The sequence below is a fragment of the Sciurus carolinensis genome, chromosome 6 (assembly GCF_902686445.1).
Source record: "Sciurus carolinensis chromosome 6, mSciCar1.2, whole genome shotgun sequence".
Lineage (NCBI taxonomy): Eukaryota > Metazoa > Chordata > Mammalia > Rodentia > Sciuridae > Sciurus > Sciurus carolinensis.
In genome coordinates, this window is record NC_062218.1 from 158,907,317 (window position 1) to 158,920,063 (window position 12,747).

General features: G+C 46.3%; 1 protein-coding gene across 1 annotated transcript; it reads left to right on the top strand.

The window, feature by feature from the left end:
* The first annotated feature begins 3,009 nt into the window (after positions 1-3,009).
* Positions 3,010-9,979, top strand: Smim23 (small integral membrane protein 23). Its single transcript, XM_047554807.1, has 4 exons — positions 3,010-3,099; positions 9,256-9,307; positions 9,482-9,549; positions 9,761-9,979. Exons 1-4 carry the CDS (start codon positions 3,010-3,012, stop codon positions 9,977-9,979), a joined length of 429 nt encoding a protein of 142 aa, XP_047410763.1.
* The last annotated feature ends 2,768 nt before the right edge of the window (positions 9,980-12,747 follow it).

A 12,747-nucleotide genomic window follows, 5' to 3' on the forward strand; every position in this document is an offset into this window, starting at 1 on the left:
GACCAGTAGCACCAGCTTTCCAGGGGAGTTATAGAGATTAAACAAGATATGTAGGAAAGAACTTGAGTTCAGCACATAGTCGGTACTCAGTACATGACAGTCATAATTTCTGATATACTTCCTTGGCCTCCCTAGGCCTCAGCTCCTTCCCTGACCAAATAAAAATCATACCACCTGCTTTACTCATTCATTCCACAAATATTTACTGAAACAAGTACTGTGAATACAAAAATGTACTCACCAGACATGGTCAGGGCCTCTCAAAGTTACACTTGAAGACTATTCATTATTCATCCTTTCAACAAATATTTTACCAAACATTTACTGCATAACAGGCTGCATATGGACATTACAGATACAATGGTTAGTAAAAGAGATTCAATCCCCAACCACCTAATCAGAAGCTATGTATGTGTAACTTTGGGAAAATTAACTCATAAAAATTGTGGAAATTAATGATTTCTTAACATTTTAAATATGAGGGAAATCCAAAGAAAATTAAATATCTAGTTATAGACTTTAAAAATACATATGAGATCTATATGCCAAAGATTACAGAATGCTGGTTAAAAAAAAAAAAAAAAAAAAAACTCTATATAAATGGAAAGGCATACCATGTTCATGGACTAAAGACACACCATAGTAAATTCTTCCCTGGGAAATCTATAGGTTAATGCAATTCCTATCATAATTCTAGCCAGTAAAGTATTTTTGAAGAGAAAGATAAGCTTATTCTAAAGTTTGTATGCTAGGCATAGGCCCTAGAAGACCTGAAACAATTTTGGAAAAGAAAAAAAAAAGTGGGAACATCCCTATACTGGATATTAAGCCTTACCATATAGCTATTGCAATCAAGACCACGTGGTACTAGTGCAGGGGTAGCAGCACAGAGCAGTGAAAGGGAATAGAGAGCATATAACTCATACCGCACAAATATGCTCAACTGATTCTTTAAAAATGTACAAAAATGATTCAAAGAGGAAGGAGACCTTTTTGACAAATGGTACTGGAGCAACTGGGCAACCATAGACAACAACAGAAGTGGAGCTGGATCTAACCTTACACCTTACACCAAAGTTAATGCCTGGATTAGAACGTAAGGCATAGCACTATGAAAAAATTTTAATAGGAGAAAATCTTTGGGAGCTGGGGCTCCATAGAGACCTTAACATAAAAGAAATGATAACGTGAACCTCATCAAAAGTTAAAACTTTTTCTCTGCAAAAGTCTACACAAAAGGGATAAAAACACAAGCTACAGACCAGGAGAAAATACTAGCAAACCCTATTTCCAAAGAAGGACAGATAGCTATAATATACAAGGAACTCTCAACGCTCAACTGTGGAGAAACCAATCAGATTAGAAAATGGGCAAAGGTCATGAATAGATACTTCATGGAAGAGGACGCAGAGATGGCAAATATGCACAGATCATTAGTTAGCAGGGAGATGCACATTCAGACCTCAATGAGCTCTCACCATCCACCTGTCAACGTGGCTAAAGTGAAACAGTCTAAACATTGGTGACGACGAGGAGAAATGGAGTCCTGCCTCCATTGCTGACGGCAAGGTACTGTGGCACAGCCTTCAAGAACTAGCTTGGCAGCTTTCTAATAAAACTCTCATGCAATTACTACATGACCCATTTATTGTACTCAGGCGTTTACCCCAGAGAAAGCATATGTCCACACAAAAACCTAAGAAAATTGTCCATATCAACTTTATCCATAGGAGTTCAAAACTGGAAACAGTCAGGTATTGGACAAGTCTTGTTAAAACACGTCCTTCTGTGAGCAAATGCTGAAACAAGGTGGGGTGCACGGTACCACAAGATACTGTTTACCAGTAAAAAGGAATAAACTACTATGTGTGGAAGGCTCTCCTGGGGATTATGTGGCTTCACCCTGCATATACACAGGTTCTGTGGCAAAACCAACCACGAGTCAAAGATACTTGGAAAACAACTTTGTCTGTACTGAACAGGTGCACACTCTACCTAGTCAGTCCCTGAAGAATACAGGTAACTGCTATTTGCTCAGCAACTACATTGTTAGGAATGGCATGTCACTGGGGCTGGTTTGAAGTGTAGAGGGGATGCACACGGGTTCTGCAGCACTGTGCACCTTATCCATCAGGCTTGAGCACTCCGGGCTGTGGTACCTCCTGGGGCACTGGGACCAACCTGTTGTGAATACTGAGAAGTGACTGTATGTGGCTGTGGTGGGGAGGGGGGCAATCCCCAAAGATTACATGCTGCTTGGTTGCATTTACATGGTATTTTGAAATGATGAGTTGTTAGAGATCGAGAATGTGTTTGTGGTTTTCAGGAGTTAGGACACAGGTTGGGCTGTGAGGGCAGAAGGAACTGAAGGGCATTGAAGGGCAATCAGAGCTCCTTGTGCCTTTGGAATTCTGCTGCATCTTGATGGTGGTGATGGGCATGAGAACTTGCACCCATGAAGCACTGTCCAAAGTTGTTACACACACACACACACACACACAAGTACAAGTAAAGCTGGGCTGGTCTGAAGAGACTGGTAGAGTACATCGACATCCTGGTTGCGATATCATCCCCAGGTGATGCAAGGCCTCCCTCCTGGGGAAACTGGGTCAAGGGTGCACAGACATCTCTGCTATTTCTTAGAACTTCAGGTGACTCAACAATGGTCTACATATAATTTTCAATTAAAAATAGCTTTTACTAAGTTTGCAGTTTTAAATTTGCATTTTAATAAAACTTGCAAATACAGAAGAAAAGATGCCAGGGGGAAAAAATCATATTGCAATGTAATGCATTTCTTTCTGGTCTTTGTTTTCTGCATTTATGTAAATAAAAAAAAAGGCAAGGAAAGGGGCTAAAGCTCAGGGTGGTGGCAAGGTGGGGGCTTGGCTGTCCCCTACCTTCTGTGACATCAGAACTCATGCCTGAGAGATGCCTGGTGACCAGAGGTGGGGGAGGGGCACCCACCTGCCTGTCCTGGGTCCATCCAGACAAGCCTGAGCTGGGGACATGGCAACCCAACAGATGGGGAGCCGGGGGCAGGTGGCTGCCGAGCTGCTGGAAGGGAGAAGGGGCAGCCACAGTGAGGACAAGAAGCAGGTGAGGCAGGCCAGGGTACATGGTGGCCTCCTGCCCCAGCACCCTTTGCCAGACCGCAGGGCCCCTAGAGAAAGGTCTTGGCCACCTCGACCTGCCCCCACCCAGGAGCCCGCAGAGGGGCTGAGGTGCTTCTTCCCCAGGCTCCGCTCTTCCTTAATCCTCAGCAAGAGCAGCAGGAGGCCCGAATGTTCAGGGAGGGTGGGCTTCCTGTCCCGTTTCCTAGAAGGTTCCATAGTTCCTAGAAAGGCACTGCTGTGTCTTGAATGAACGAGGGCGCTGAGAGTAGCACACTGCTGTCCAGCGGCTCCTGGACGCTGCTCTCAGGGCCGAAACCAAACCTCCTGGGGGGTCGTGTCAGAATGGAGGGCCGCCTGCTGTGCACAGCCTGGTGCCCCTCCCCCGCCGCCTCCCAAGACCTCTACACTCCCGAGAGGCGTCGGCCACCAGGCTGTCGCTGGTGGGTAAACTGCGGTTCGGCAAGGCCCAAAGGCCACACAGCTGGGATGCATCAGTGCTTGCAACCAGGTCCCTCTGATTCCAGAGCCCTGAGCAAGAGGGGCCCTGCCTGCACTGCCTCCCCGGGAAGGGGGGGGGGCAGGGTGCGGAGCTGGGGAGGTCAGCTGTGGTCGCGCGGTGGGGGCTGGGTCGTCCTGGGGCAGTAAGAGGCCCCTGAAAGGCTCTGCGCAGAGCAGCGAACCACTGCCCTACACGCTGTCAGAAGACCTGCTCCTCAGCCACTCGCGGCCCATGCATCAAATGCCTCCTGCACGCTGCCCCTGAAGCCTCTGCTGGACCCTGGCTGGCTCCCAGCACATGACGGCTTCTCCTGAAGAGTGTCCCTAAGTTCCAAGCCCCAGGAAGTTCCTTTTAGGAAAGTCACAGGCACTTCTGTGGCTGGGGATCGCTGTATCCCCTCCTCCCTTCTGGGAGATTTACATGGTCATTCCCATTGGGAAGACCCTGAGAAGTCCCACAGTGAAGAAATCCACGAAACGCTGTTTCCCTCTCCACTTTCCAAGTCGATTCCCCCCTACCAGGGGCCCTCTTTTCTAATAGGAAGACCATGAGCAGATTTATATTTCAAAATCCAGTTTTACAGATGAAGTAACAGGCTTAAAGAAAAGAAATGTCTCAGCTCGGGCCCCAAGACAGCACAAGGAAAACGACCACAGACAAATTCCGGGCCATGTGGGCTCCTGCTTTTCCCTCCTGTTAACACCAAATAGAACCTAGCAGAAGCAAAGCATGCTGGGAAAGAAATTGACCCGGAAAGCACTTTGATAGAGGAGGGTGGGACAGGGAGAGAGCACCCAGACCGCAGAGCCACAGAAGTGTTGCGCAGGGTGGGACAGGACCGCTGCAGGTGTCCTCTGTGCAGACTCCGAGGAGAGGAAGATCACCCTCGTCCTCGGTGCAGAGGCCCAGCCTCTGTGCTGAGAGCACACACCAGGCCACCGCCATCCAAGTCGGTCTGCAGCACCCTCCCAGCACCCCCAAGGCACCCGCAGTCTCCCTCACACCCACACCAGGATTCTAACTTCTGCCATCATAAGCGAGTTGTGTATAGTCTTCATTTTCATGCAGATGAATCCAAAACATGTGCGTCTTTGCACCTGGCTTCTTTTCTTCATGGGAGAGAGGTCCTGAAACCAAAGCCCCATGGATGCTAGGGAACCGCTGTACCTAAAAGGGCAAATGCCTCCTGAGCAAGTAGAGTTGACTGAAGGAAGTCAAGGTTGGTTCGATATTCAGAAGTCAAGTGATGCAATTTACTGCAGCAAGGGAATAGTTACATAATGTCTCAAATTTGTTTTGACTATCCTACATCCTTTGGATGGTTGACTACTTTAGAGTAGGTAAGAAACATTTTTCAATACAGTGCTTGTTCAAGTTCCCAGAGGACTAGGAAGGGAAGGGATCCCCTCCCCGATCCAAGACGCAATGGAGAACCAACAGCACACTTGATGGGGAAGACTTGCACTTGTCTTCCTCCTCCCCTCGTTCCTCCATAGGGAACAAGATGAAGATGTTTAGCTTCACCACTTCTACTTAATATTTTATTGGTGGTTCTAGTCAAGGGGAGGGGAGATTGACAACCCTTTTAAAGACTAGAAAAGGAAACTTTCTTCATAGATAACTCAATTTTCCATCTGCAAAATCCTAAACTCTACAAGAAGACAACTATTTGAAGTAAGCCACAAGTTACAAACTCAATTTGATTTCTGTAGACCAACAACTGGAAAGTTAACTTTTTAAGAATTCATTTATAAGAGCATCCAAAACCATGCAACACTTTGGAAAGGTGTACAAGACCACTACACTCGAAGGTAACAAAACACAGTTCAGAGAAATTAAAGAAAATCTGGGAGGATGGGAGCTTCTAGCAGAGGAGGGGAACCATTTGCAGCACTCTGCTGGTGACCATCATGTCACGCTCATGGAATTCTGTGTCTAAAAGTCCCTTCAGTGTTGGTGACAACCAAGCAAGTTCTGCCCCAGGTTTTTGGGAACAGAATAAGTTGTGTTGCACATCGGCCAATACAGAAGTTGAAATCAGAACTTTTCTACTTGGAAATGACCTTTGGTCTGGACAGTTGGTAAATGCTCAGTGATGAAGAAAAAATATGTACTAGCAGTGCTTTCCCCCCTAACATCATAATGCAAATAACTGGCTGCTGGGCCTGCTTCTCAGTGATTCTTTTATGTTTGGCTGTACTTGTTAAAAGACCTGAAGCTCCAAGTTTCAGTGTAAGATGGAGTGGAGTGCTCACAAGAAAGACGACGTGGTGACCCTGTGAGTGTCAGCAAGCAGCACCCTGGGGAGCACCAGTCATCAGTGCTTGGAACGGTGATCGTGGGAAGGCTTCACATGGACATTCCTGCATTTGCGTCATCCGGTCACCAAGGATTAAGAACCACACACATTTTTCATTATCCTGAGTTGGCCTAGCGTGCCATGGTTGCAAAGCAGTGTTCACAGGGGAACGCAGGCCCATGGCTTCTCACCTGCATCCGGCTCTGCGCTCCGAGGCCACCACCGGATCAGGGTCACACCAAGTAGGGCTATTACCATGTGCATCCTTGGTGTGGAAGCCTCTGGGGTTGGACTGGAAATGTCACTATTTGGCCCGTCAGCAAAAGAACTCCATCCTGCTCGCACACATCGATTGCTTTGTACTGTATTCAAGCCTTGCCAGCCCATGGCCGAAAACCCAGCTTTTCAGCCTGGGGATCCCAGAGACCCACAGGCACCCTTTTGCAGTCTTGGGTGTGGAGGGCTGAACCAAAAAGTGCATTTCCACCTTGTGGCTGGTGTGTAGTTACACAAATTTAACCTTAACTTTGAAAATGCTATCTTTAGTTTGCATTGCTTGCTGGTGAACTGAATTTTTACCCTTATGGAAATGATAATTCCATACTTGTGGAGTGGTTACTAATATTTATTTTAAAGGTGCTAGATTCAATTTTGTTAGAAAACTGAAATGTTAGCAGAGCACTGATTTTTTTACTTTTCAACAATCTGTACTTAATGTGATATAACTAATGAAGGATACTGTAACTATTTGACCAAAGGATTTTGTTGGTAACCTTATAACACTGAACCACTAAAATGTTCATTATACTTTGGCCTGGGGTTGTAGCTCAGTGGTAGAGCACTTGCCTAGCATGTATGAGGCACTGAATTCAATTCTCAGTGCCACATATAAATAAATGAATAAAATGAAGGTCTATCAACATCTAAAATATATTTTTAAAATGTGCATTATTCTGGGCTGTCAATTAAAATTAAAACAAAACCCTAAAAAAAAAAAAAAAAAAAAAAAACTAATGGCAAGATATACCATGTTCATGGATTACAAGATTAAATATTTTTAGGACATTCATGCTTACCAAATCTATAGATTCAATGTAGTATCAATCAAAATCCCAGAAGTTTTTTTAAATAGAAATTGTAAAAGATGACTCTAAAATGTGTACAACAATGCAAAGGATGTAGGTTAGCCAAAAACTGTTTAAAAAATAACAAAGTCAAAAAACTAACAGTGTCTGATTTCAAATCATACTGTAAATCAATAGTAATCTAGATTGTATATATTATATAAGATAAGATATAAGTCAATGGAACAAAATAGTGATAATGCAGTCATTACAGACAGAACTGTGTCCCCAAAATTCATATGTTGAAGCCCTGACTTCTAAGTGATTATATTTGTAGAAGGACTTTTAAGGATTAATTAAGGAAGGGAACCTAATCCCATAGGACTGGCGTCATTATAAGAAGACATTTTTACCATTATTACCCAGAGGAGGAAATCCTGTGAATATACAATGAGAAGGTGACAGCAAGAAAGTCAAGGAGAGAGGACTCCCGACCCTGCCAACACCTTGACCTTGGACTTGCAGCCTCCGGAACTGTGATAAAATGCACATCCAGTCATCTCAGCCATCCCCTGTGTGGTATTCTCTTAAGGCAGCACCACCAGAGGCAGACTTATGCTGATTTAGCTCTAAGGTCAAGCACTGTTGACCAGTGAAACAGAACAGAATTGGGAAGTGGATGTACATAATATGTGGATAGGTTTTTGACAAAGATGCCAATGTAATGCAAGGAGCAAAAATTAGTCTCTCCAAAGAAATAGTTCTAGAACAACTTGGTATCTATATGAAAAAAACCTCAATCCCCATTTCACATTACATACCAAAATTAATTTAAAATGGATCAGATGCCTAAGTGAAAAACTAAAACAATAAAAATGTCTAGAAGAAAACAAGGGGAAATCATGACCTTGAAGTAGGCAAAGTATTTGACTTCACACTAAAAGCATACCCACAAAAGGAAAACATTTGATGACTTGGACTTCATCAAAACTGAAACCTTTTGATCTAAAAAAGACACTGGTAAGAAAATAAAAAGACAAACCACAGACTTGGAAAAAATATTCACAAGACAAATACCTATCAAATGACTAATATCCAAAATACATAAAAAGACTATTGCAGGAACACAAATAGTCCAATAAAAAAAAATGGGCTGGAGACTTTAATAGACACATTGCAAAGAGGTAGATAAATTAGGAATCAACCAATATAGAAAATAGATTGAGATATTTCTATATAGCAACAGAAAGCCTAAAATTATGATTGACAATAGCAAGGGTTGATGTGGATATGGAGCAACTAGAACTCTCATGAATTGCTGGAAGGAATATAAAAATGGAAGAAACTCCTACAAAACAGTTTAGTGGGTTCTTATAAAATTAAGTATAAATGTACCACAATACCCTTTATTTCCCTGTCTGGATATTAACCCAAGATAAATGAGAACATGTCCACACAAAGAGGTGTACCCGAATGTTCATAGCACTTTTATTTATGATAGCCCACACCAGAAGCAACCAATGGCACATCAAGCAGTGGAGAGATTACTTGTGCTATATTCATATAATAAAAATATCCATCAATAAAACTGAATACATGAAAACATGGAAGCTCCTCAGAAACATGTCAAGCAAAAGAAACTAAACACAAAGGCATATGCCTTGCGATTCCACTTCTATGAAGTTCAGAACAGACAAAATGACTCTTCAATGGGAGGGAACACGTTAGTAGCTCCCTCCAGCAGAGCCAGGGAGGGAGGGAGCTGTCTTCCAGGGAGCTGAGGGACCTTTCTAGGGTGATGGACAGGTTTCAGATCTTTGGGGTGATATTTGTCAAAACTCATCTAACTGTACATTGAAAATAAATATATATAAGTATATAAATGATACTGCAATAAAGTTAATTCCTTTTTATTTTTTCCTCTGTGGTACTAGGGACTGAAACCAGGGGTGCTGTGCTATTGAGTTACATCCCCAGACTTTTTTTTTTATTTTGAGGGAGGGTCTCGCTAAGTTGCCAAGGTCGGCCATAAACTTGCAATCCTCCTGCCTCAGCCCTCGAGTGCTGGGATTACAGCAGTCAGGCAAAGCTGATTCCTTTAAGGATCAATTAGGGTAAATAATTCAACTCTGACTCAAGGAGAGAGGGCAGGGGCGGCCCCCCAGCGGGTTTCTGCAGGGTGGGGTTCTGTGCAACCTGGATGGCGAGGAGCAGCTTCAGTTCTGAGCACCGTCCCTGGTGGACCCGCGCTGCCCTCCCTCCTCTTCTCTGCCGCAGACGCTGCTGGCGTTGCTGGTCTTGCTGCTGTACCTGACCACAGGCATATCGGGTGAGAGCGCCCGCAACCCGAGGAAGGAGGGCTGGGGGGTTCTGGAGACGAACGTCTGCCCTGGGGTGGCCTCTGCCTCTTCCTGCCTTCCCTTCCCCTGGGAAAAATAATCGTCTTTACTTCAACTACCACTTATTTGCCCTTATTAAGAGGTGGCATTCGTGCCTGTTACAGGAAGAAGCTGGGAGGTGCCCAGAAGGATCAGGGAATGTAACTACCCGCAGAATCCCGTGGCTCCCCAGGTAACATCTTCAGGAACCTACGAAGGGACCGCGAGGTGCCGGGAAGCCGGGGAGGCTGCCGGGGGAGGTGTCATGGGCAAGCTGGGTGGGGAAGGGGACAACGGGGCTGGCCAGTGCAGCAGGTCAGGAGGGGGCACGTGCAGGGCCCAGGGAACTGGGTGAAACCAGAAACCTGCGGGAGGATCTCAGGATGCAAACCGGGTCCTTCCAGGGGTTTGAGTATCACATGAGCGACCCTGCTGAGGAGCCGGTAAGGGTGCTCAGGAACTGGGTGAAGAAGAACCTGCACGTTTTCCTGGAGAAGCTGGAGGAGGAAGTGCGGGAGCTGGAGCAGCTGGTGCGGGACGTGGAGTCCTGGCTGGACGTGGTCCTGGGGGAGCCGCAGCCACACCCCGAGGAGCCCTGCTCCACCCACAAGGCTCACCTGTGAGGGCCAGGCCTAGGCCCAGGCCCGGCACCGCCCCGCAGGAGAGGCGGGGGTGGGGCTGGACTCTGACTCAGGATCACTGGGCACGAAAATAAAGTGGTTGGGAAGCCAGGCCCGCTGCTGGATGCTCACCCACGCGGATCGAAGCCCCCCCGGGGGACAGCAGGGCCCCCAGGGTCTTCCCTGGCCCCAGGACTGTGGCCCCCTGGAACCAACTTGGGCTTCAGAGCCAGGCATGGGTCCAAGACACCCCCACTTCCTTGAGAGGATGGGTGAACCTCTTAACCTCCCTGAGACTCGGTTTCCTTATTTGCAAACTGTTGCCGGGAAGGTGGCAGAGGACACCCGGGGTGCGCAGAGGGCCTCTCATCCCTTCGCTTCCCCTGGAAACGTAGCAGGAGGACTCTGTTCTGGGCACACAGACGTCCCATGGTGCTCCGTCCTCTGACTCTGCTGGAAGACACTGGAAGGGCCGGAACCGCAGTGCGGGCAGCGGGTGATGCTCTCGAGCTTCCTCCTGCCCAGCTTCGGGGAAAGTGCCCCACGACTCTTGCACAGGTGTGAGCTTCATGTGTATGAGATTCGGTTTTTGTTTTGTTTGGGTTTTTTTTTTTTTAGGTACTGGGGATTGAACCCAGGGGCACTTAAACTTTGAGCCACATCGCGGCCCTTTTTGTATTTTATGTAGAGAGGGCTCCTGCTGCGTTGCTTAGGGCCTTGCTAAGTTGCTGAGGCTGGCTTCGAACTCACGATACTCTGGGCCGCCGCACCCGGCTGTATAAGCTCATTCACTCAAACTTGGTTTACAATTGCATTAAAAAAAGTGGAAGCAACCCAAATGATCTCAGTAGGGTGCTGGGTAAAGCAATTGGAATAAACCAGACCATGAGCTCTCAAGAGGAGCACAAGGCAGCTTCCCGCCACGTCCCAGTGCTGGTGCTCCCCAAAAACACACGTGTTGGAGCCTAACACCAATGTGATGTGACTCAGAGGGGGGCCTTCAGGAGGTGATCAGGTCTTGCCTGAGAGAGCCTGGTTGTTCCTGCAGCCAAGCAAGGACACGTGGGAGGCCATCAGCTGGCCCTCAGCAGACCCTGAATCTGCCGGTGCCCGGATCTTGGACGGCCCAGCCTCCAGAAGTGTTGGAGTCTGTGAAATACCAGGACCACGGTGCTTTATCACAGCAGCCCAAGCAAGCTGAGCCTCTAGTTACCGATCTGGAAAGCCTGCAAGTTATGTTATTAAATCAAACACGGTGCAAAAAGCAGGTCGCAGTGGGGTATAGCACTACTGCTGGGGACAATGATAATGTCTCAGACGATGCCCAGAAACCCCAGGAGGACACACAACGGACACAACATGGGTATTTTGCCTACAGATGAGGACCAGAATGTAGAGTGCACAGCAAAAACAACAGGCTGGCAATGAGGAAATCATGAGTGACAGTGCTTTTAAACAGGCCCAGGAGCAAAGGCCCGCCTCTCAATGACCGCGTGTGGCTGAACAGCCGTCCTTCCTGTCCGGATCTTCCTTTGTTCCCTTCGCCTCCAGGAAACTTAAGGGCTGGTTGTTCCTCATGGGAATTATGTCGCTTCACTGTTCAGGTTGTTTACTGTCCCCTTTCTATGACTGTTTTGTTTCCTGTTTTAGTGGAGCTATTATGCATGTGCCAATTATTAACTACTGAACTCTTTGGAAAACCACGAGGGTTCCAATTAAACTAATCTCAGAAGGTATCTGCCTTGCAGGGAATGGCGCAGAGACTTCTCTGCCCAGAGGAATTAATCAATTGCCATTTGGGTGGAAAAAGTCATGCAAATCATGATCACAATTTTTCCACTTTGAGTATTTGGCAGGGATGGGACCAGAATCTGTGTTTCCTCATTTGCACCTCTTTAGTAAGAGCTCTGGGAAGATATTGATATTCACTTGTATTTATAATCACATTCTCCCACACAGGGTCGCGATGGGGATACAGTATCAAAACCATGAGCATAGGTTCCATAGGTACTTGGAAGGTTCTCAGGGAAAATTCTGATTACTCATAATTTTTTTTTATTTGGAACCAGGGATTGAATCCAGGTGCTTAACCACTGAGCCATATCTCCAGCCCTTTCTATTTTTTATTTTGAAACAGGGTCTCTCTAAGTTGCTCAGGACCTTGCTAAGTTTTGCTGAGGCTGGCCTCAAATTGGATCCTCCTGCCTCACCCTTCTGAGTCACTGGGATTACAGGCAGGCGCCTCTACTCGAGGTGACTAGTCACAATTTTACCCAGACTTTAGACACTAGCCCCCATCTAAATCTGTATAAAATTACCTCCAGGCTACATGCATTAGTTCTCACGTGTGCAACAATGTTCACAGGTTAAGTGATTAGGCAGGTAGGGTGTGGCTGGAGGAGGGAGGTCACTGGGGCTGTGCCTTTGGGTTTTACACCTTGTCCTTGGTGAGTGGATCTCTGTTTCCTGGTTGCCATGTCCTGAGCTTCTTTCTTCTACCGTGTCCTTCCTTCACGATGTCCTGCCTCACCTCTGACCAGGAGCAATGGAGTCAGCTGACTGTGGACTGAATCTCTGAAGTTGTGAGCCAAAACAAACTTTTCCTCCTCTACATTATTCATGGTCAGGTATATTGGTCACAGTGATACAAAAGCCGAATGAGTCAATCCCTAAGATAGCTCATTATGAAATATCTGAAAATCCAAAAAAATCCAAAATCCCGAACACTTCTGGTCCCAAGCATTTCAGATAATGGATACTCAATCTATGCA

Excerpts from the sequence above, each read along its gene's own strand:
- Smim23 (XM_047554807.1), top strand. The coding sequence starts at position 3,010 with ATGGCAACCCAACAGATGGGGAGCCGGGGGCAGGTGGCTGCCGAGCTG. Across the intron at positions 9,308-9,481 it reads CCTGACCACAGGCATATCGG|GAAGAAGCTGGGAGGTGCCC; the intron begins GTGAGAGCGCCC and ends TGCCTGTTACAG. Across the intron at positions 9,550-9,760 it reads AGAATCCCGTGGCTCCCCAG|GGGTTTGAGTATCACATGAG; the intron begins GTAACATCTTCA and ends GGGTCCTTCCAG.